This window comes from Molothrus ater, chromosome 2 (assembly GCF_012460135.2).
Source record: "Molothrus ater isolate BHLD 08-10-18 breed brown headed cowbird chromosome 2, BPBGC_Mater_1.1, whole genome shotgun sequence".
Classification (NCBI taxonomy): Eukaryota; Metazoa; Chordata; class Aves; order Passeriformes; family Icteridae; genus Molothrus; species Molothrus ater.
This window is the reverse complement of record NC_050479.2, coordinates 64,038,372-64,064,253: the sequence shown is the minus strand read 5'-3', so window position 1 is coordinate 64,064,253 and position 25,882 is coordinate 64,038,372. Positions and strand designations below refer to the sequence as shown.

The 25,882-nt window shown below is 40.7% G+C and overlaps 1 protein-coding gene across 1 annotated transcript in view; it reads right to left on the bottom strand.

Moving 5' to 3' along the window:
• Nucleotides 1-25,882, bottom strand: part of WDFY2 (WD repeat and FYVE domain containing 2) — a 63,667-nt gene that overhangs the window by 9,862 nt on the left and 27,923 nt on the right. Inside the window, exons 2-8 of the mRNA XM_036379069.2 lie at nt 23,626-23,693; nt 18,492-18,565; nt 11,601-11,655; nt 4,997-5,147; nt 3,477-3,589; nt 2,406-2,532; nt 443-548 (exon numbers count right to left, since the gene is read on the bottom strand). Of these exons, the coding sequence (XP_036234962.1) occupies nt 443-548; nt 2,406-2,532; nt 3,477-3,589; nt 4,997-5,147; nt 11,601-11,655; nt 18,492-18,565; nt 23,626-23,693 (694 nt within the window). The remainder of the gene's footprint in view (nt 1-442; nt 549-2,405; nt 2,533-3,476; nt 3,590-4,996; nt 5,148-11,600; nt 11,656-18,491; nt 18,566-23,625; nt 23,694-25,882) is intronic.

The window sequence follows — 25,882 nt, the reverse complement described above, 5'->3', positions numbered from 1 at the left end:
CTTAGTTAAATGTCCTCTTATCAAGGAAAAAAATGCTGGGTTATGTTTTTCCAGACATGACCAAGAGCCTTCTTGTTTTACTTTTTTAAAACCAAAATGAATCAATCAGTCCATCCATTTACATCTGAACTGATATTTCTCCTGACACGCTGAAAAACACAGTAGAGCATCTCAATACCCTCCTTACAGAATATCTTTCAGAGCAGTAATGTAATGAGCAAGAGCCATTTAGCAGCCTATTTAATACAAATTTCTGCCAGCCGATTTCTCCTGTACCATATTATCAAAGGCACAGCATAATTGCTTTATAACAACTGGAGCACATCCAGAAACATTTTTAAAGCTTGGAATGATCTTGTTTAGGTTGAAAGCTGCACATTTTAGAAGGTCTCCTTCTTCCCAGGACTGCTTCAGACCAAACTGACAAGAACTAAGCATCTACCTCCTGCCTCTCAACATCCATGTTCCAGACGACGATTCCCCCGTCTGCACCACAGGAGATGAGCTGCCGAGTGTGGTGAGCATAGGAGAGAGACTGAACTTTATCACTGGGAAAGAAACAAGACAGTTAGCAATCAACCACCTATGGCTACTGCACAAGTGAGCACAGAATATCAATAAAGCAGTACAAACCATGTGTTTGCCCATATGTTTCCCTCCACCACTCATTGCACATGGCATCCATCAGATGCAAATCAGTCTTTGCTGTCAAACTGGGACCAGAAAGAGAGTGTTGCTCATCTGGGCAGCATCCACAAAAGCAAAGACCTGTTCTGATAACTGTTTTTTCTCTTCCTGGGATAGGAGGTCCCAGCTGCACTGGGAAGCAGTGGACGCATCTGGATGCATAAACACAGCCCTGGTAAGATACCTTCTTGGCAGAATGTCAGTAACAGCTTTGTTTTGTAAATCCCTGCAACATCTAGAAATGAATCACTGAAAAACTACTGAAGATTTTCTTTTGACACTAACAAGCATAAGGAGTTTGAAAAATAAGGTAGGAATGACACTAAATTGTTCCTAAACCTTCTCACAGTAAGGTGGAAATTTAGGTGCTTCTGTTTCTTCTTTTAATGAAAAAACAACATGGGAGGAACAACTCAGCTTAAACTCCCAAAGATGGGCTCAGTCCTTCATAAAAGAATAAATTCAGGCCTCATCTCAGGCTGTTTACAACCTGGGAAACAAAGACTGTACAACACTACTATGGAAAAAACAAGGTTGTGAAGACACAGGAACTGAACATACTGTGACTGGAAATCATCCACAAGATTTGGTTTCCTTTGCTATCACCACTGGTCTTGTCTGCCAAAAGGACTTGTATGCTAACACATTTATTTGTGCCTATGGCTGAACCTGAAGAGGGGAATGCATTCATGGGAGAGCTTGGAACAACAGGGCCACCCTTCACAGTGCCTGCCGGCAGACACCAGAGACACCATGAGGATGTGCAGGATGCTGTGTTGTACAGCTCTAGCTGACAGCCATCTTACAGATTAAGGTCCAGAGGCTAATTTCATATTAGAACCAATTTCCACAGCAATAAATCAAGTGGTGTTGCATTAGCAAGCACCACCGGTAGAGTATGAGGTTGATCTGGTAATTTCAGTTAGAGCTCTGCAGTGCTCTGAAATCCCAGAGGCATCCCAATCACTCAGCAGAGTGCAGCATCACTCAAAAGAAATGCATAAATATGTAAGAAACTGTTAGCTCAAAACCACCATGGGATTTTGTCTCTCCAGACCTGAGCCTGGCATGCAAGCCCCACATATATGCAGTCCCAATACTCTAAAACCAACTTGTTGCCTTGCCAGAGTTAAAAGGTGAGGAGTCATTGTCACTAGAGCCGTTCTGATGCATAATCAATGCCCAGCATGGGCTTACCCTTCTTCAAAGACATCAATGGCTGTGCAAATGTACTTGCAAAGATGATGCCTCTTTGCACTGAGGAGATGTGAAGGCAGCTATGATTAAAGGTAAAAGCACATCACTTTGAATTCAGGCTGTAGGTGAAAGAGCACAGAGGAAAAAGGGATTAATTGTCCAAGCCCGATGCTCCCTCTAGGGGAAGGAAAGACCTTGACACCTAAAACCCAAGAATTTCCCTGCTCATTTGAGGAGCCTCCTCTTTCCAACACAGGCACAGGCTCTGGCATAACGCTTTCAGGACTACGGATGTTGTGCTTTCCTTCACCACCCTCTGCAGACTCTTAAAACAGCCTGTGGGCCTAACACTGGAAAACTTACTATAAGCAAATTATTCCTGTTGTATATGGACTCCAGGGAGTCACACATACAAGCTTGAGGCTTGTGAAGACTGTAACCTTTGGGCTGTTTGTTTCCAGATGTGGCTTCTGCATTTAGCTATTCTCCTATAAAAGCAGGAGGAAGGGCTTTGAACATACTTATGTCCTTGCAGCTCGATGGCTGTTCCTTTCCTTCCTCCAATATCCCACATTATAATGGAATGATCAGAACTGCCTGAGAATAAAACTCGCTGTATTGGGTCCCAGCAGAGAGCAGTGACACCACCTGCAATAGGAACACACACATCAGTCATTTTATTACAGGAAGTGGAAGATTGGAAGGTAGCTAAATGTAAAGATACAACAAAGAACATGGAGTGATTAAAATGCATATCTCTTTGGCAAAGACTGTGCAACCATGTGCCTTCCTGTGGAAAACTAACAGTCTAGAAAAACTACTGAAACCCCATCCTGCTCTTCTGTAGGCACAGGGCTTCACTGCTGTTTGCATAGGTGAATCCATTGAGCAGTAAAGTGTGGAAGAAGAATGGTCACAGTGGGACTACACAACTTTCCATCTCCATAATTTCCAGAAGAAACAAGTGTGGAATGCTATGGGCATCTTCTCAGTCCCACGGCACAAGGACCGAACTACATTGTGCTATCTTGAATTATTAGCACTTAGTTAGAGAGGAGGGATATGAAGAAAAAATGCTGAGGAATGACAGCATTTCTTCTGTCAGATGGTAGGATCATATCCAGGGTTGCTCTTTTCAAAGGGTGATGGGGGGCAAGTCCCAGCAGTGAAACAAGCATTTAGTGCCTCCAAGCTGTGCCTATTCCACTTGGGACGAAGTGTCTGTCAATACAGATCTTGTCTTGAGCAGCATCCTTTCTCCCACCCTGAAATATTACAATTTGTTCAAGACTCACTCTGCTTTAATTAGCAGATTGTGGCATTTCCTGCCATAGATTCTACAGATTGTGGCATCTTCTTCTGACTGTGGCATTTTCTGCCATAGATGTGTTCTGCTCAGAGCTCTGATCACTCTTGTTTTTACCAATACAGCTTCCCTGAACTGCTGGAACAGTTTCAGAGCTATGTCCCTTCCACACGAAGCACTGACACAAGCCATCCTAGTGTATCACAGGACAGTCAAACCATCATGATGCTGAGCACACATGAAGACCTTCCCGAGCACCTCTCTGGGTCTCCTCCTGAGGCCTTACCTGTGTGTCCCTTAAATGTGGTGACAAGGCTGCAGGACTCTTGCTCTAGTTTGAGGATGGTCACTTGCCCAGAATGGTCACCAACAAACACATGCCGGGTTTCCACATCAAATCTGAAGGATAGATGCTGAGGAAAACATATTATTTACATGAGCTCTGCATTCCTTTCATGACTTGCTAATTCTTTTGACATGAGTATACTGCAATCTTGTGAATAGTGCTCCAGTCTCAAGGAGGTATTCAGAGTGTACTTTCAGGCACCTGTTCATCTTAATAATGCTCATACCTGTTCATACTAATAATGCAGTATCCCTGGGTGAGAAAAAACGAGACTATTCTATGACACAATTCATGGTTTTGTTATGAAACACCATTGAAGTAGCCCTTCACCATGAACATAAGAGTGTCTCCTCAGGCTTTGTAACTTAAGTGCTAGAGTTGGATGGTATCCACTCTCGCCCTACCCAAAATTATACAAAATACAAAGGAGTATTGATTTTAAGCACACAGGACACTGCAGAACAAAAAACCCCAAACATGTTATGTTCTGGGTTATGCCAAATATTTTTGCAGTACTTGCCAGTGATTCTCCCTTCCACTGCTTCCATTGCCCTCCACTATCATAATCAGATGACCCAAATTAAATTGTCCTCCAAAAGTTTTAATCAGTCAAAATTGGCTGTTCTCTGATGAGATTTAGGGAAATTCTTGCTTTCAAAAATATTTATCAATAATTAGAAAGTAAGTTCAGTCTTTCTGCCATTTAGATTGGCTGAATTACCAGATAATATAAAGCAAGTCCATCTCAAAACAATAATTTTCAGTCAGTATCACTTCTCATGAACTAGCAAAACATGCATCATCTATAGCACATACACTCTGGGGCATTAAAAAGTCTGTTTATGCTAACCCCTCTTTTCAGCCTAAAAGCACATACTTTTCCATTTCCCTTTTCATTTGCAATAAAGCTGAATTAATATTTCTTTTACTGTCAGGCAGCTGAGGCAACTCTACGTGAATAAGCCACCTGAGTGCCATTTCTGGAGTAATTTACTCTTTAGTTAACCCAAATTCCCAATACATAGTGAGCAGTTCCAGAGTGAAGGACAAGTGCTCATTATTTTATATTAAAGTAATTTAATTTTTTCCATGTATACACACAGGCACTCTGACCTGATCATCAACCTACTTTTGTTACCATTAATTCTCTGAAGAAAGCATGCACTGCATGTTTTAATGAAGGTCCTATCCATATTTATTACAATAGCAGACCACAATAGGTTGCAGATCACCCATTGTGGTGCTCAAAAATGCTTAGACCTAAATATGCCACAACGCATTAAGGAGACAAAGCAAGGAGAACTGACAGTTTTTTAAATTGGATTTAAATAACAGTTTCTGTCACAAAGCACTGAGTCCATACAGGGCACAAAATGTGGACGACAGCTAGATAAATAAACTAAAAGGGCTGTTTGAGTGCCCAGGAGCAGAAACAGAACGGAGGGCTCAGCAAAGGATACTGCAGGCCGCAGGCGCCCGCGCTGGTGCGGTACCCGCCCAGCCGCTGGCCGCTCTCCGAACAGTGCCACGTGAAGTGTTTGTCTTGTCCCGTGCTCAGCACCCACTCCATCTCCAGGACAAACAGAATCATGATGACCCTGCTTTGATGAGCTGAAAGTTAAGCAGACAGACATACAATCACATTGCAGAGAAGAACATGGGGGCAGACAACCATTGCAAACACCAACTGCACCCAACTCCTCCACTCACACTTCCCTGCAGAAACAGCTGGTGTTTAATAATCCTGTTGACATCAGCTTCTATGGAAGCTTGTAAGGTCCCTGCTCTGCATGTTCAGCATTTGCATGAGAAAGAGTGGAAGCAAGACTTAATTCCTTCCATGCCTACTGCAGTCATTTATCTTCTACATCAGCACAAGTCTTCCCTCCATCATTGTATCATCACTAAGAAAGCTGCCTCTGTGGGATGGACTTGGGGTTCCATTTAAACCTCTTTTGAGCTAGTTTTTTGAGAGCAGTGAAAATGCCTACACAGCTGCTCCTCTTGCTGTGAAGTTTTGGTGGATCCAGGCTGTGGTACTCCAGCAGAACAATGAGTTACAGCACAGGTACAATGCTGCACCTCTTGCTGTGAAGTTTTGGTGGATCCAGGCTCTTGTACACCAACAGAACAATGAGTTACAGTACAAGCACAATGCTGCACCAAAGGGAAGTTTCAGCATTAAAAGGTTACTAGAATAAAATTGAAATAAAAGAAAATATCACAGCTGTAGTAGATGCATAAAACTGCTGAAGAAATAAGTTTCTAATGCTAACAAAATAAAGCCATCAAAAGGTTTTCATTAAAACAAGGGAACATATGCTTGCTTTTTGTATGAGTGACCAGTGGGCTTGGTCATGAAGTGCTGATTGGGCTGATATTCTAATAAAACAAGTGGCTAGAAAGACATACAGAACTATTCCCAACTGTAACTTAATGGTGAAAGCCATACTCCTCAATCTAGAGCTCTACCGGCTTATTACTGTTCTAAGACACAGCAACATATGTCATACAAAACAGACTGCTCGTATTTGTTTGTGCAAAAGCCGACACAAAAAAAGACTGAATATGTTTAGAAGCTTCAATACCAGCCCCAAGCCTCCATCTGAAATGCAGAGAATCACCTCAGAACAGTACGGGAAGACTGCTGTCTGCCCTACACAAGTATGCGGCATATATGAGAGCTGTGTTTAAACGCCACAAGGGAGAGCTACCTGAAGGAAAGAAGAGGAGGCTCCCAAGAGCCAACACCAGCTCTGATCCACACTTCTTTTTCAGACTGAGATTCCCTGAGCAGAAAAATCAATAGATGTATTGACACAGCTTGCCCTAATGGTGACTGCAGCTAAACCAAAGTGTCATGTGTGAACTGTCCCCAGATGCTTTCACCCTTGCCCATTAGAAGACCTCTGATTTTTGCTGTCATTTCCACACACTTTTACATTCCAGATAAAAGAATGGGGACCATGCAGGAGTCATTTGAACTATTTCAAATAGATCCCATCTCCTCTCTACCCTTGCTTTCTCTGGGAAGAAATTCAGTGGCCCCTGGGTGGCTCATACTTATCTGTACCCATTTGTTGGTCTCTCTGGGAACACCTGCACCAGCCAGTGCAGTGCTGCACTTAGAGAGGGACATGACTGCTGCCACAGGCACCTCATGGGCTCACAAATGTTCCAGGAGCTTCCAGAACCATCAATGCCACAGACACACCCATATATTTCCACAGGATGTGCAAAGCTGGCTGAGATCAGACTGCTCAAGGCCTCTCCAGGAATTTTTTCTCAGCATGTGGCAAATGCTACTGCTAGTGACAGCTTCTTATGGTTTATATTGGTTGTGAGCATAGCTGGCACCACCCATCTCTCCTAAATCTCCTTCTACCTCCTAAAACTTCTAAAAGATGGGGCTTGTAATTTTTGATAGAAGTAGTGCCTGTGGATGCTGAGGCAAGTAAGGAGCAGACATTAAAAGATGGTACTTGCCAAGAGGTGGATGGGGTGTACATGACAGCTTTGCTTATCCTCCCTCCCTAAAAGGAGCTCTTAATTTAGCACTCTGTTGTCCACCTGTGCATATTAGCTGGTGCAACCAGACATGTGCTAATGGCAGATATATCTGAAACAAGTGAAAGTGTATAGTGCAGATCATCTAAGTAAAAGAGCAAAGAGAAGACAAATGAAAATAGAAAGTTACTTGTTGTTAAGAGGGAACTGGACTCCTGTAAGGCTTAAAGAAGCAAAATATCAGTAGATTGGAAGGTGATAGAAAAGCAAGGAAGGGGTCTGGGCCCTAGGATTAACACAGGTTCAGCATCTTGAAGCAGCAAATAAAAAGCTGGTCCTTTACGTATTGAAGATTTGATCACCATTTTTCTGCAGAAAAAATGTGGAGCAAACAATTCCAAAACTGCTCAAACAGCAGGATGGAGATGGGGGATGAAGTGTGAATGTGGTCACAGCACAGGAAAACTCTCACCAGGCACCAGGCAAGAGCAGATCTGTGTAAGCCAGAATGAGAAGAGAGCCATTTGTGGAGAAAAATCATGCTGTACAAGAAGGGAGAGAAGGAGCAGAGAGGAGAAGGGCACAGGTCCATGTGCAGCTGGAGGGCAGAGGGAGCAGGATGGCTGCTCTCCTCTATGAGAAAGCAGCAGCAAGCACTATGCAAGAGCAGGTTGGAGAGAGGATGGAAAGGCTGCGCCCAGAAAAAAGAAGCTGCAGCCAGGAGGTGCACAGCAAGATGTCAGCAAAGGAAATGGAGGGTCAGTGCTGTGCATAAAGGCAAAAGTCTGAGAAGCATGGCCAGTGCACAGCCACACAGTGTTGGGCAAGAAGCTGTTCTGAGGGGTTACAACAGTAAAAAGTATGAGCAAACACCAAAACAGAGGTGGAAATTGCCAGAAAGAAAAAAAAGCTTAGCAGGAGCAAGAAAAGCACAAGTGAAGAGGCTGTGCTTACAGGAAAGCAGAAATAAGGGCATGTATGAGCTAGCCTGAAAGCAGAGGGCCAGAGGGGCACCCTTGAACCAGGCAGGCTGCACAAAACATGGGGCAGAAGCAGGCCTGCAAATCTGGCTAGGTAGAAAAAGGGTGTGTCAAATAAATAAATAAAAACCAAAACACTGAACCAGGAGCTGTTATCTCGTTCAGAGGGAGTACAGCAAAATGGTCCAGCTACAAGAAGCAGGCTGGAGAAGCCGTAAAGAATTGGAAGCACCAACAGCCATATGGACCAGCCTGTGAGGGGCTGGAGGGGGCTGGAATCCAAGGCTGCTGAGGGGAGGGAAAGGTTTCTTGGAAGAATGTGGGAGGAGCTGCCTAGGGAGAGAGCAGAGATTGTCTATACCTGCAGCTGGTATTGTGACTGAAGAATGGGAATGATGATATGGGAGACAGACACACAATGAAAAAAAAATATTTCCTAGGGCATCCCAAATGGCACTGATCAAATGCTTGCACTACTCCTTGTGCAAGGGAATGAGTCAGTGCCTGCAGGAGGCCAATGCCACAAGACCCACCCCAGAGTCCTGACTAATCCTGTGTCACATCTCCCATCTCTGCATTCAGATTTCTTTAAAGAAATAATATTTCACAACTCCAGACACAGTGTTGCAGCAAAACTTCCACAGTGCATGTCCAGCCATGTACATGACCAAGGCCAGGCTCCATAAGCCACCAGACCTGGCTGCACACCCTTACCAAGACCAAAGCACAGCCTATCCATGTGCTGTTGCTCTCTGTCACCAGAAGATCATTTGGCCAACATATTCATGGCCTTTCAAGACACAATAAATGTTCTTTAATCACTACAGCAGCCTCAGCTATTTATAATAATGCCTTGTTGTGGGAGATGATCAACAGCCCACTAGTCACTGAACAAGGGCACTACTGACCATTTACAAAGCTAGCAAACACAAAACTAGCCAGCATGATTCAGCTAAAGCTACTTACTGTCACTATTTAGCCACTTTGTACGCTAAATAAAAGTACTTACTCCCCCTAAAATACTTTTGAAGAACATTAAGGTCTTACTTGAAAACTCTAAGCAAAACTTTTTCCAAGTAAGACTTTTAGCAAATGAACCTCTAGAAGGCCACCATACCCAACAAAACCACCTGTTCCCTTTTAATTTTAATTTTTCCTTGCCCAGGGTTTTACCAAGATGCTTGTGCCAAACCCAAAAAACTCAGTATGGCCATGTGAGAAAGGTGTACTGCAGGGATAGGATTGTGGAGGCAGTTCTGCTGGACCATGTGAGGAAGGTGCATCTCTGTTGGATCTTGATATACCTACCCAAAGGACTATAATGCTCTTCCCTGCATATTCTCCCATACAGCATGTTGAAAACGTGGCTCTTTCCTCCTTGCTGTGTGCCAGCTGGACTTTGGACCCAGTGAGGCCACTGGTAAGCCCAGATCCAGTGTTCTGGTTGGAGGCAAATGTAGCAAGAGGGGCATGAAAGTGCCTAACACTGTGTGGAGCAATGGAACTCCAGGATCCTGTGACTGACAGCAGCTCACAGAGCACCTCACTTTTGCAATGTTTCCCCAGAACTCCAGATCTCCACCATAGGCCCAGGGACCAGACAGATAGGGTGCTACACTCCTTCACCAGCACCTGGTGTGAGAGTGCAGAATCCAGGAGCATGTCTTTTTTGGAGGGGGGTGGTGGGAGGCACTGTGCTGTGGAGCAGCAGGCAGCCCCAGGTCACTGGTGCCCTGAAAACAGTGGGGAATCTCTTTGGGTTTTTTCTTTTTCCAGCCTTGCACTGTCAGAAAACTGTTCACTGCAATTGTGCAGGTGTGTGCAGTGAGACAATGGCCCAAGTTGTTCAGAGAAGCTGTGAATGGCACATTTCTGGAAATGTCCAAGGCCAGATTGGATGGGGCTTTGAGAACCTGGTCTAGTGGAAGGTGTCCCTGCCCATGGCAGGGGGGTTGGAACTTACTGATCTTTATGGCCCCTTTCAACCCAAACCATTCTATGATCCTACGAAAAACCTTCCCAGACAGGCTAGGAAGAAGGTGATTCTAGTTAGGAGAGTGGTCAGCTGCACCATCTCTCCACTGATGTTAGTGGACACTCACTGGAATCCTTTGCTTTCTAATATTTGGGGAATCTGAGCTTTTGGGTTTCCCCCCAGGACAACCCATGGAGGTTCTCCATGACATGTTCCTATCCAAAGACCTCCTCTAATTTTGCAACACATCTGGCATATTGGAGAAAGCCACAAAGAACAGCTTCCATTTTTCTTCTTTTTTCTTTTTTAACTTTATGAGCATTTTTGCCCAGACCTTCAGTGGGCTGTCACAGCCAACAGGCTTTCTGAAATACTGCCAAGAAATGCATTCCTCTCTTACAAAATTTTCAGCATTTTCCTGGAAGAACTCATCAAGAAAGTTGTTCTCATGCCTATGTTGTTTTGCATATACAGAAGAAAATACCTCAGCTCACTCTCTTTAGTGCCACAACATTTAAATATGAAACTTAGCTGCATTAAACTTTGGTGACTGCAGAGGAATCACAAATTTGGATATCAACACCTGTACAGTCAGACTGCAGCAATCTTATTTAAGATTCACATATAAATGTTTTATCATCATTGGATATTTTTCTTCAGTTTTTACAAGGTAAGAAAAAATGCAGGCATTCTAGCTTAATTTTACAACACACCAGACATTCATGAAACATTCATGTTAGCCATGCTCTGCAAAAATCAAGATTCTCTTCATACCTTAAAATTCAAATGTTACAAAGTGATCCCCAGAGCCTCCATTTAGAGATTTAAATTACCCTTCAAGGTATAAAACTCAAAATATATGAGTAAGAACATATTTTAAAATGTATGTGAGAAATGGCAACCTAAAATGTCAGAGGCTTCTATACAGAAACATAATGCTTAGTACATAATATATGATACCATATAATATCATACCACCTCTTAGTCTAACAGCAAAAAAGTATATAAGAATAAATTGCCACATGTATTTGTTACTTTTATAAGAATGCCTGTCAAAAACAGTGTCCTTTAGAGGTTTGAAAAGGATAAATAGGTTTCTGAAAACATCACATTAGTGAACACCAGACTCTAATTAGAAAAGGTATGGACTGGCATTTCTTGACCTTTTACTAGGAGAGGTATTCACTGATAATTATTGTGGTTATTGGAAACAATAGCTACTGAAATATAACCAGACTAACCCCAAAAGCTCCAGCCTTAAAACATGGTTTAGTTTCCTAAGTTGTTTCAGTAGATACAATGGATTACTGAAGATTGAAAATTAAAACTCCTATTCCCCAAATGTGGACAGTTTGCTGTCTACTGTGATATTCCATTCCAAAGGAACATTTAAAAAGAAAAACAGAACATGAAACAGCTCTTTTAAAATCCTTGTAATCTCAGAACAAAACACAGTATAGATCTATTGATAAAACCAGCATTTCTGTAAGTTTTTAAAAAATCTAACATTGTAAGGGAAACTTTTCCATTCATACTCCTTAAGAAAACATTAACAAAAATTAATAACAATACAAACCAATTAACATGGGTCATGGTTCTTACCCTGGTAACTTTTGACTAGTGTCATCTTGTTGTAATCCTCCGATAAAATGAATTCCTGGGGGAGGGAAAGAAAAAACAAAAGAAACAGGACTTAGAGGTGTGAAGTGTTTGATATTGTTTACATTAGAATACTTTACCTACATAAGCTCTCCCTTCTTCACGACCACAGCCCTATCTATACTTTTAATAATTCTGAGTACCTAAAACCCTGAATTATTTCACTTTTTAAAGCTACCTAAGGGAATATTATGAGTGCTTCTGAATGGAATGGACAAAAGAGGAACCATTAAAAAAGAAATCAAAAAAGCTGGCAGAAATGACTGGCTGTGAGCTGAGGTGCCACAAAATAAGGAACCTGAGGCCTGGTGAACACCTGCTGCTCAGAAACCTGCTCGTGTGCACAGCTATGTGTGCCCAAATGTACATTTGTGTATAGACATGTATCCATGTGTGTGCATACACTAAATACACCCCAACCTGAACACTCAGGAATTGCAATATAAATATCTAAGAGACCCTCCAAATTGCTCAGTCCAGACTAGGTAACAACAATACGTGATAGGAATGGAATGCATTTCAGGTTTCTGTTAAAAAGCCTCTCTGTGCTTCAGACAAACAGAAACCCAAATTTCTCTGTGTCCAGGCAAGAGCACACCTATAGGGACAGGCTCTGTTGTCTTGGTACTGCTGTTCAATTTCCAATATGGCTTTTGCATGAGGAAATGGCAGCTAAGAGTCTGCATGGCAGCCTCAGCTCCTAAAAAAGTCCCAGGTGGGTAAACTCACTGACCACCCTGTGTGGTCCTGCAGATTGTTTTGAAGAGGAGAGTTACTCAAAACTGGGGAAACAGAATGGCCACTACCAAACTCATGCAAGATCTCTCTGGAGGAAGCACTCAAGCAAAGGCCAGGCTTTGTGGCAGCACCACGTGAAGTAGCTTTCAGAGAGCTGTCAGGTATCTATGTACATACATCACATATTTAGAGAAACACAAAGTAAAAAATGTAGGAGTGTAAAACCACATCATTTTAATAATTTATAGCAAACTACACAGAAACTCCCTGTGCTAATCTGCCTAGAGGACAAAAGAAGTAAAACCTAACTCATTTAACTTGAAATAGGATGGAAAACTAAAATATACATTACAAACACAAGATAAGCGAATTTGATAAACATACAGTTGTGAAATGTTCTTGTGCACATGCCAAAAGCACTAGAGAAAACTGGACTTCAGAAGCCTACAGACTATGTTTAAGGCAAACCAAATGTTTAATGCAAAAGAGCAAAAGACATTCTAACCCCCAACAAGCCAGTATTTCCCCCCAGCTTCCAAAGTACAATTTAAAAACAAGTCACTCTGGATTTTTTGTTGGGTCACTGCAGGTAATCTGCCCAGCCCTCAGCACCAGAATTATTCAAACACATCACATCTACTGCTTGGCACCAAGACTGAGAGGTTACGGTTACACATCCGTGGAACATCTACAGATCCCAGCTTCCAGAAAAAACAACTGTGAGCAATTTGAGGCAGCTATGTATTCTGCTCTCTCTATGTTTCTGTTCATAAATTTTTTACAAATACATTCTCTTAAATTTCTCTCTACTTTATCTTCCTTTCCTTAATCTGCTCCAGCTCCCAGTAGGTTTCTCTGGCAGCTGAGGACTACAATGGGGAGTGTTACTTAAACAGCAGTAACAAATAAATTAAGTCAGCTAGATTTCTATACCAGGGTCACCTTAGCTCTACAAACCACAGAAAGTTTAAAATCTGCTATACCTTTCCAGCAACTAACAGGGGAACTTGTTTTCCTTAACCACAGCCTGAAGAATACTGTATCACCACATGAAATGCTTCGCTACAAAGCCTATTTGAAGCAGGACCCTGTGCTAGAATGCCAACTTCCTGCTATTGTTACCTAAAGAGAAATTGCTCTAATTGCTGCAGCACGTGATGGGAAGATACGTCTGCCTTTCCCACCAATTTGGCTGTCCTTGTCTCTGACTGCAGTGGCACACAGATGCTGGTGACTTCAGGTGGCATGTAGAGAGTGGATTGCATTCTCACTTTTATTTGCATTTTTCTCTCAATAAATTTGATGTTGCCATTCTGTTTTGTGATCCAAAGAGCCCTACAGTTTCACTGGAAGACTGAAAAGGCTTTTGAATATCTCCATTATAACACAATAAATCAAACACGTGTGGTTTGTAAGATGTATCCAAGTATTGATTACCACTGTATTATTAAATATAAACCACAGCTATGTACTATCAATACACTACTCCATCCAAAATAAGGACAAATATAGTACAAGATAAACAGTTAACCTAAATACTGGATATATTTTTTTTCCCCTCAAAGACTTCTTGCATATAATTTTCTTCTTTGAAATCACATGATAATTTGTGATGCATTTTTTTATCTTTCTGCAGGTCTCCCCACTCTCCTTTACAATCTCTTGTGTTCTTCCATTGCACTTATTGCCCTCTCCCTCTTCAGGCCAAATGCATTAGTTGTGTCACTAGGCAGGTAATTTAGCACAGGGCACCTTGCTCAAGAAATTCATGCCCTATTGCACATAAAATGTGTAATCTGCACTACAAAAACACCGACTACATCTCTTTAACATTGTACCAGCAGAAGCTGTTTTTTTTTTATCCTTGCCTACGTAGATGTTTTGCTCCTCTCAGAGCTGCTGACGCTCAGTTCTCATTAGGCAGCTTCTGGCTCTTCTTAATGAGCTGGAAAAGCTGGGGTCACCTACACAGCTCACTCAGTGCTTGTTAACAGAACAGAGAAAGACTTCTGAGTCCTGTGAAACCCTTTTGCACAGGAGGGGCTGGGACACATAAGAGCACTCAGGATGGTAAAACCAAACACCCTCCTTGCAGGGATTAAAAACAACTTTTCTGGCAAGATCACTCTTTATCCTTCAGAGGTGATTTTGGAGCTACTTTACTCCCTTTTTGTCATAATTAAAATGTTAATGCTCAGTCTTGCCTGTTTCAGTTGAGCTTATTATTACAACAGCAACTTGGTACCATGAAAGTCTTCACAAAGACAAAGGAGAATTCTTGAGGACTGTCAAAATCTAGCTGTCCACTTTATATAAAGACTCACAACTATTCCTTTGTGTAGCACACCTCCTTCATACTGAAATACATACACCCACCACAAACTTCTCTTGAGCAAAAGACTTCTGTAAAACCTTGTCCTAGAAATAGTATCAGCATCTTGTTTAAATAATTCAGAGTCCTTGGCTATGGGGCTGAGTAACATGGTCCAGGAGCTAAGGAAGATCCATGCCATCCCAGAGCTCCATGTATGGAGAACTCTCCTTAAGCAACTGAATCCATTTCTGAGTTAATAATCTTTATATATTAGTTATGTGTTACCCATGCGCAGGCTAGCTCCCACCCTGGGGAATTTACAGTCTGTTCTTTGATAGATGATGCCATTTTGACAACACACCACAGATCTCTTTATAGGCTTGACTTTATCCTGTTAACACAAGTGACTGACTGCACTCTCAGGTCTTCCAGAGAACAAAAAAAACCTGCTTGAGAAATGGAAGAGAATGAAAACTCCTAAATCTTCTGTCAGACGGGGGAAAAAAAACAAGCCTCTATAAACAATGACAGCATTTTCACTTTATTTATTATATAATTTCATTTCATTTCTTGAGGTAAAAGTACTAAACTCCCTACAACAGCAGAAGGGAAGGTTGTACATCAGCAGGTAGAGCCTGACTCAGTCTCAGGTATTCAAAATACTGCTAATGGTCAAACTGGTAGACAGCTGCAAGATCAGATGAGGTGGAAGATGAATTTATCTTAATAAGTACCATCTCCAAGGACAAATTCTAAAGGGATTATTCTTGTGCCCTGTTGTCCTTGTGGCTCTGCTGAAAGTATGTAACAGCTTCATACAGACTTAGGCATGGTCAGCAAAAAAAAGAGAAATTTATTCATCTTCAGCTACCTAAAAACTAAGTCCCTCATTTCAATCTCCCCAAAAATGAAGAAAGAAATTTATGCCATTTCATAATGGTTTCTAGAAAAACTAACGTGGGTGCATCCAAAGACAATAATCTCTGCTCTACTGGCTGCAGAACCTAATGCTTAACTTTATCTAGGAAACAAGTTTTCATATGGATGAAAGAGGTGAGAAGTCTCATCTTTGCAGTGGAAGTCTCCTGTTTATTGCAAGTAGAAGACCCTTCTTCTGTTTCTTGTGCTATCTTAAGAACCTTGTAGCCATTAAAGTATGTTTTTTTTCCAGTTCTGAGCAAGGAATTTATGTCCAGGATAAAGTTGTTTGGCTTCCAAAAGGGATTTCAAGCAGTCCCTAAGATGTCATTTCTTCTCAAAAAAAGATTTGCCAACTGTAAAAAAAGCAGATCACAGAAAGTTTGGGTTTTTCACATTAGGTGCCACCACTCTTCAAGCAAGATGTTAGACAATCTTTACTTGAGATAATGGTGTGCTGTGCTGCACAAACGTTTGTGCAGCCCCCGTGCTGAGAAGTGACAAAAGGTTAAAAACAATCTCTTCTTCTCTGTAGAAGCAGAACTTGCTGCCTTGTTTCACAAAAGAGGTAGCCATACAAGCTCACCGCAAGTGGCTTTGCTGGAACTTCTATCTGTGCCAACAGTGCTGCCCGTCCTTCTCAAAATGCAGAATATGCACTCCTGAGGTGCCACACCTATAACCAAAATCCATACAGCCTACAAAAATTTCACATAGAATAAAAAAGGCAGTTCCACTTTCTTATCTCCATTTACACCAGAAAGTACTTCCTTGCACTGTTAAAAAAATATCATTTAAGATTACGTGTCACTCTCATGACTATCAGCTCACAGCCCTTACCAGGAATCCTTTCATTCTACCCAAAGTGAAGGTACAGAATAATTGTCAGGGTTTTATTGGTATGGTTGGATGGTTTTTTTGTTTGGGTTTTTGTTTGACCCTGCACCCAGCAGCCAAGTGTGCTGGGCATTACAGAAGTACTAATGTGAAGCAGCTGACTAATTCCCAAATATTTCAAGCTGCTCAAGCAAATTGCCTGTATTTTCCATTTAAGGAAATTAAAATAAGGGTACTAAGGTCACCTTGCTGCAGTAAGTTCTCTTATTTTGTGGTCAATGTGCCCTGCTTATGTATTCTTCTGCTAAACTAATCATCATAGCTGGGCCCAGGAAAAAAAATTTATCCTTTCCTCAAGAGGGTGGTTGTAACCCCTGTTCAAGTATCTGGGGGTGTTCTCTATGCCCCAGTATTTCTGGGATTTGAAAACAGGGCTCCCCTTGCTCATCCATTCCCATGTCCACCACTTCTTGCAGCACATTACAGTTGTGGCTACTCTTAGGTCGTAGGTTTGCTACAGATGAAAAAGTCGTAGGTTTGCTACAGATGAAAACATTTCATCCTTTGTACAAATTTTTGGAGTGCATTTTTTCCCTACCACACAAGTGCTTGCAGCTTACAGAAGACTAAATCAAGCAACACAGACAAGCACTTCCCCCTTCCTATATACTCGTATGCAGAAGACTGGGAAAAGCAAAACCCAGCTTTGCAACAAATAGAATCTGCCTTAGATGTGGCAATGAAAACCTATAAATAGCCAAAGTCATGTGTAGGTTTATCACCTGCATATCTCATTTACCTTTTTTAGCTTCAGAATGGAAAATATTTGACCCCAATTACTCTGAAGTATCCTCTGACTCTTCAAAACAAAATGCCCCCCAAGATGAAGGACCCATCCCCATCATGCCAGAGTATTTAAATACCTTATTTACAGTTGCCCTCACATTCCTCAAAGGCATGGTGAAAACAAAAGTGCCTAGTAGGACCAGCAAATTTCAGCTATTTCAGAGTGGGAAGGAGAGAATTTCAGAGGTGCAGAGAATTCTCTGGAATCTGTCCCATCTTCTAGATACAAAAGGAAAAATCTCCTACAGGCACACAAAACTCTGCTACTAGGCATTAAAAGCTTTATAGGTCAAAACCTTCACATCTTTGAGGGAGCTACAGGCAACAGCTGAAAGGGTCACATCCCCTGTCCCAAACACCATACTGGCTTTAGTGCAGACAGCTGCCCTTCTATCAGCCTGAAAACACTCATTCAGTTATAAGGCCCATAAGGCAAAGATAAAAGCAGAAAAATCTGAAGTGATGGTAAACTGATTTTAAACTGGAAGAGGAATCTATTGATGAGGCATATGTGAAAAATACCTCTGACCCATGACTCTTCCACTCTTCCAAAGTGATACAGCTTTTTATTCATCATCCCACAAGAAAAATCCGATTAATAAGGTAAACTGCTACCCTCTATCAGAGATCTAACAGACACACTCTCTTTTAATATCCTACTTCCTTTCCACACATCTCTATCTCATATGTTAATGAACCAAATCTCTCAGCAACCTCACTGCCAGTTAGAAGCAACTCCTCTGAAGGGAGAGGAAACAAAATCTGAACTCTGAAGTTTGGAAAAGCAGATAGACATGGAGCAGAAATCCACCTTCTGCCTCTAAGAAGATGATTTTTCCTCCTCTTAATTGCTGCTTTAAGAAACTTTGGTATCATGTAATTAACAAGTCACTTAAATTTAATAAAACAACAGCTGTTTTTCTGTGTTATTTTTTAAAAGTTATGCAAATTAAGACAGTTTGTTGACTTGCCCAATAAATACAGTAAACCCCACTCAATCTCTTTGTGGAAGCCGGAATAAAATATTTAATTATCTAACATTTTCTGTACTACAGATTTAGTTCCACTATCATTAAAAAGTCTGTCGCCCAAACACTAGGCAAAAATATTCTCACCACATCATCACACACATACTTCTCAAAAAGGAAGCATTTCAACTGGAAATCTTTGGATGTACTTACTGAGATTGTACCATTGTCTAGACCTATGGACAGCCTTCTGGTTTCCGGGTTAAAAGACATGCATGAACATGGAGCTGAAAAAAATGAACATGTTGATGAAGTTAACAAAACTGTGATTCTCATTTTCTTGAAGTTCTGGAAAGCCTAAAATTAGAGAACATGCTTTATGATGCTGCACAGCATTTTGAGCTTACCAATATACAAGCATTAAAATAAATGTTTTCTTGCAATTCATTCAACCCTATCCTATTAGGACATGGAAAAATAGCTACTTCTTGCTCCAGTTCCCTAATTTTTTTTCTTACTAGTTATCTGTAAACAAGCCTTTCATTTAAGAGGAATGGTGCTGCTTTGATATAACAGGCACTTGACATTTCAGTATAAGTCAGAGATTACTTAGCTGAATAATTTAGTTTTTTACATTTGCCTCAACTGTGCTGACAATAAAACAAAACACTACATAATGTTAGAGGCTTGCATCCTATACCTGCAGTAAAAAATTTCCCAGTAGAAATCAACATATCAACTAATTTTAAGGACAGAATTCAACTGTCCCCTACTCCAATTCCATCACAGACAGCACTATGACAGTATCACATACTATGGTCAAAATAATTTATCTAAAACTAGCCATTGCTTGATTACATTGATATTACTCTAATAAATATCAAGACTTATCCTGAAATTGCACACAAGATGGTCACAGTATGCTCCCTCAAGGATCTGGCAGGATTTGTATCCAGGATAAAACCAGGTTTCCTCGCAAGAATTCAAGAGATGTGCTTGGTTTAATTGAAAAATTGTGAAGTTACATTGAGAAAGCAGGAATTGCTTTTACTACCCAACACAGCACCATGCAGCTGGGAATCCTGCTGTTCCAACAGAAACCTTCAGGAATTATTTTTCAGGAGCAATTCCCAACTGCAGCTAGGATAACAGTAAGAGTTATAAAGCTTTATAAACCATATTCTTATGATAAATACAGAGTACAGCAGATGCACTTTTAGTTCTGCTTTTCTCCCCCCTCTCGGTTTTCACTGTCCATTGTGATTGCTCGCATGTTTGTGTTACTAACAAGCTTGGTGTCCTCTCTTTTGTGATCCAGTATCTTCTCAATTTGTGAAATGTCTCTCTTAGGACTAAACAGTCCATAGCTCAGCAAATCTTCCTTGATAGTTTAATTGGCAGCAAAGCTATATGAAGAAGAGTCAATGTTGACTGTGTAATAAAACTTGTTCCACTTTCAGTATTGACTCCCTCTTGAAATGTTTCCTGGAGGACAAGTACCACAAACAGAAAGCCCATCAGATCCACATCCAGGCAGCCACCTCAGTTTACTCCTTTCCTGGAAGGGCTGACTGAACTGAATCAATTAAAAGGCTTCAGTTCAAGGAAACTAACACAAAGGAAACAATTAAATCCTAGTAACAGTGACAAAATTGCTCCTTCCTGTACCTCTCCCTTAGAAAAGGCAAACTGGAATCACCCCGTCCAGAAGTGGTGCATTACTATTATACTGAGGCTTCTATGCCTGTAGCAGAATAAGAGTAGTAGGAAAAAAATGGACAGAAAACTCTCCAATTCTAAGCATAATAAACATCAAATAAGTTTAAAGGCACTTAAGGCCAGAACAGGTATATCACACAGCAGCTTTTAAATGCTGGACACTGGGCATACATTGCAAGAGTTACCAGTATCAATGAAGGCAATGAGCAGCTCACTGAGAAGTTGCCTAAGGTAAAATAATTATTGAAGTATGCTTTTCCCAAACACTTCAGAAGCAAATGATGCAAACAATTGCTTGACACAATTGCAAAAGAAGTAACTTCTGAATTCCATACCTGTGTGTACACAGTCATAGCAGCGTCAAGATACTTATTTTGCTATAATCATATTTCCCAAGGGAACTCTTCGGTAACATGTGCACTTAGAAAAATCATTATGACAGCACTAAAATTATGTCCATACCAACTATGATGTAGTCAGTTATGCTACTTGTAACAAGATTGCAGCTTACTCTGGTAAAATTAACGATATTCAGGTACTTTAGCACTTAGGCACATTAAAAAGAGGGGAAGAAAAAAAAAAAGAAAAAAACAAAACAAAACCCTGAAACCTTAAGCTTCTGAGATATTTAAGACCCTTTAAAAACCATATCCAGGAAAAATAATAGCACTCTGAAGACTCTCTACTTAAGAACTTAGATGTTATTTAGATTTCAGATTGGAAAAAGATTCATCTGAACTGCTATGGAGGACAAGCAGAATATTCCTGATGCAGAAGTCTGGCTTCAGTCTTTTCTTAATACAGGGCAAATACATACTGATTTTTTGCCTTTAGAAAATGAAATATGGAGGGAAATCACAATTATATATTTCATGCTCTCAAAAGCATGTCACCTTCATTAGAGGCTGACAGAATCAGAAGAGAAATAAAGACTTTGTCCCTGCAATTTCTGGGACTCCCCTCTGAAGTGCCTAAACATGACACAGTTTGAGACCAAAGGAGCATGTTTTGCATTGCAGTTGTTTCACCCTCCTGTTCAAAGCAAAGTGTTAGTTACGAAAACCATCATAAGACAAGCAGCGCATTATCTGCCTCAAAGACTGGATACTCCATTGTTCACCAGTACAATAAATCTTTTACTCCATTCCACATCTGTAATAGGGTTTTTTGGTTGCATTTAGGTCTTTTTGTGTGTTTTAGTTTTGTTTGTTTTTATTTATTGGAAATTTTTACTTGACTCTTGACTACAATTTCTTTACCTTTCATAAATCTGTGTCTGCTAAGCTGTTTTTTCAATCCTCTGCCCATGGTGACAAATCTAACCATGATTACACCTGTAATCAAGAGTACACATCTAACCAGGGTTACATGTTTACAGAGGTCTGTTGTTAATTAGCTGTTGAGACAACGCTGGTGCAAAAGAAATGGATTAGCAAGGTTTCAGCTGGAGCTCTTTTCTTTCTCATGAGCTGGAGATGACGATCAAAAATATGGCCACTGTGCTGCCCAGAATTTTTTGACCACGGAATCACCCACAGGCAGGACATAAAACTTTCCCAATTAGGAGAAATTCTACGTCTAAGCTCAGAAGAGATCTATAGTCTTGGCCTTTTTTACCATTAGGTATTTAATGATTTTGACATTCAGAATGCATTGATGACCCTGTTTGGGGGCAGAACTTGACCAAAGCACATCACTGACTCAACCAAACTCCTCATCCTTCTCATTTCTCAGAGGAGCTAGTCTGCAAATTCAGTTATTGAGGCTACCTGATATCAAATCATAAAATAGATTGGGTCACACATCACCACAGTCAGTCACAACTCATGCTAATGGGGTACCTAGAGGTAGGACTGCCACTCACAGCTTGGTAAGCAGCACAAAGGCACCATTGTGCCTACTACATTTTTACACAAAGAAACTCTCAGCAGTCATTGTTCTTTAAACAACAAAACCCAGTATGAACCTAAAGCAGAGCACCATCAAAAAGGTGATCAACACAGAAACAGACAAAACCATCATTTCCAGTCAAGTGCAGTCTTGTGCAGATTCTGACTCAGAGCCCTTTCTATGATTTCCAAGCTTAGAGGCATGACTGATTGTAATTGCTTCAATTGTTAATTATACCTCATGATTCTTGAAATTGTTGAATAACACAATATAATTTCATTATCTCATGCCTCAAATGCTTACCAGCCTATGAAGTGAAGGAGCACTGTCAGGTGTTCAAATTTATGAAGGAGGTTTGAAATAGTCCCCATTCAGTGGAACTGGATCTACTCCATCATTTCCACTGAAACAGTTTTACTGGCAATAACACAGCTTTGCTAAGACCAGAGGAGAATCTAATGAGATTCAAATATGCAAATGCATACAAAAATATCACATGGAAAAAGAGAAGTCTCAGTGCCAAATAGCTAGAAAGGCCATTTCATAACAGTTTGGCTGGGGAAAGCAAACCTCTTAGGACCAGTCAAGGGAACTCAGGCCACTGCCAGTGATCATGACAGAGCTCCAGAGACTGCCACACCATTAGCTAGTTCCCAATACCTTCTTGGCAAAGTCTTGAGCAGAAAGTACCTTTGAGGATTGACACATTCTTATGAGCTAGTCCATCAACAAAGGAGGATGAGGGGTCCCCCTCTCTACCAAATCGTTTTCTTAAAACAGGCAAATACCATGGCTGCCCTAGAGTCCCAAATGGATGTTTTTCTACTAAAATTTACACCTGTTAAATATTTTAGCTATCATGGAGACAGATGTTTCTTACAAATCTACCTATCTTAGCTTAAACTAATCCTTTCTCCAGACAGTATGAATACCTCCATGAGACCTGATATGTGCTCCCCAATCTGGATTTAAGGTCAGCTTTATAAGCTTTCCAAAGACAGGCTAACCCAGCACATCTAATTGAAGCTGACTGAAGAGCATTAGCATATGCCTGCCTCCGATGACCTACAAAATTATATTCCTGCACTCAACACAGGGGTTACAGCAAACAGCAAGGGCTGTCATTTCTTCAGCTCTCTCTTGGGAAAATGGACATTGATCTGCAGTTTCTCAAAGCATGAACACTCTCTTTGGGAAAGGAGACATAATGGAGGGATCCATCAGGGAAATTTGGTTTTCCACGTTCAATTGCAAAGGTAAAATGATTCTGCTTCTAAATTGGAAGAGGTGCCTTCCCTGTCTAGTATCCTCTCTATCACATTAGGTGCCATGGAATATTAAGTTCTTACCAAATAAAACCATTTACCATTGCACTCTAATGGACTGAGCACACACAGTAGGAAGGGCAGAGTGATTTATACCGGAGACTTACAAAGCTTTATGGACTCCATTAAGGGCAGAATGCAAGACCACATTTTGAGTTCCCATATTTTAAAACCTGTGTTTGCATTAAATGCTCATCCCTTGCTAACATGTCGTCAGCTTTTACTGCTGTAATCTCTGATGCCTCTCAGAAGCATTAGCATGTAACTTTGTAAAGCTTCACCAGTACCAAGAGGATTGTTAAAGAATAACATTTGATACAGAGATGTAAGCATGCAAACAGTCATAAGCATGAAGCTCCATCAAAACTACTTTGCAAATCCACAGTAGATATTGAACATCTCCTTATACTTACATGGCATTGCATGGTATATACTGGGCCAGTACTGCCCACTGTCTCTCTTCAGCCAGACACGAACTGTTCTGTAAAAGAGAAAGCACTACATATGAGGAAGAATTAAAAAATAATCATGACTGAATGAAAGCAAAGTGGTCATGATGAATGTACAATATGTTCTTCAAAATTAAATTATTTTGCTGAGAGGGAAAGTAAACTTGTGAACTCCTACACCAGCCTGATACATCAGCCTCAGATTAACCCCTGTAAGGTGATAAGGGTTGACTCCTTCGTTCCATTCAGTATTCAACAACTTGGCTAAACATATCTCAACAATATTTGGAAACTGCTAGGGCTTTTAGTTCTTTGCTTTACAAGGACTTTAACACGACTGTTCATTCAAGGATCCATGTGAGAATTTGGGGCAGCACAGGTAGCCCAGTAGTGCATTCCTGTATCAGGACTTCCAGTCTCTGCAGAAACCTTCCCCCTGCTCTCAGGGTAGGCCTTGGCCCATCTGCTGCCTGTTGTTTCATTGTTCTGCTTCAGGAAAACCCCTAAAAAAAAGAAGGAAGTTCTGAATTTTTCAGCTGCTTATTACTAAGGTTATGTCCATTTGTGCCAAAAATGACCTCTTCAGCTTCAGGACCTTTCCTCTCCTCCATGCATGCAGAGTGCTATCAGAAGAAGCCACTGAGCACAAAGAAGCCAAACTTATCCTTCTCTGAAGAGGATGACAAATGTGACAAGCAGTCTTGCAGGTCTCCTCTGCCTCATCAGTTTGGAGTTGGTGTCTTTGAATAGAGGCCCTTAGAATCACACAATGCTCCCTACAAACACATCAGCAGTTTCTTCTCTTCTAGAAGATCTTCCCAATGTATCTCAGGATTACTTTTGCTTTCTCATAATCATATTATACTGTCAGATGCCTTTTACTCAATCCATGACCTTCAGAGATTTGAGACAATTGTTGCTTGTTTCTACAGCAGAGGATCTGAACTGATGCACCATCTAGGTCATTAAATATTTATTATTTCAGCCCTCATTATCATTTGCTTCTTTTGGTCCAGTCTCTGAAGCCTCCTTATACTTGAAGCTCTCTCTTAACTTCAGTTCATCAATTAATTTAATCAAAACATGTCTAGTAACAGTGTGAACAGTTAAAGCAGCATTAACCTCTTGTTTCTGCATAGCCCACTGTCACCTCACTTACAGCCCCCTGTTCCTCTAATTACTGTTCCTCTAATCCTTATATCTAGTGTTAACCAGAAAACTCTCCATATAATACTGTATTCATGCTTTATTGATTTACATTGAATGTATTAACCTTCTCTAGAAAACATAGTTATCCAAGACAGCACCATGTTAGCATAGATTTTGACCCAGCATCCACTTCTATTCAGTCTTTTCCATCAAAATTATTATGCAACAGCAAATGCAGGAAGGATCTAAAAAACTATTGTTTCTATAACTTGCACTTGATACTATTAAGAAAAAAGAAACAAGCAAGAATGGCTCTTTCCAGTACATGAAACATGGAAATACAGCTTACGGGGAAGACTGCATGATCATTTCTATTGTTACCTCATTTTATTCAAAAAGAAGATTGCAGCCCTCTTTAGTCAGTACAAATTCAGAGCAATGTCATAATACAAGAAATACATCATAAAGGAATATAAATTGATCTAAGGCATTACATACACAAATATAGTCTGAATTGAGATGCCATGCATAATAAAGCAATTCAAGAACTAGTAATCTATCCTTCAAACTTCAAACTAAAGGCTGTATCACTTTGTCTTCCTGTGTTGCTTATGTCCAAAATCAAGTATCTGCTCATCTTAACCTGCCTTCAAACTCCTTTTACAGCAAATAATTCTGAGACCTTGTATATTTGGGAGCTACACAAGCTGAATCATTGTAGAAATATCTCAACAGGGTATGTTGCTCTAAAAACTAACCCTTCACTGGGTTAACAAGTCCCAAGTTTAGAAAGCTCTCACAAATTATATGAAACATGTAACATTCATTATAATTATGTCCTAAGTCTAATGGCCTTTTTGTGTTGAACACAGCAGCAGCTCTGAAGCAAAGCTGCCAAAACATTTTGTAAGGCACAATTCACTGGCAAATAACAAGGCTGATGTATCTTTGATGGTGAGAGGGACAGACAAACCCTTCTGTCATTTCTCCCCACAGCTGACCATAGCTGTTGACCAGAAGCTCTAGATGCACATCAACCACTCAGTTTCCCAAATGGATGAGCTCTTACAAA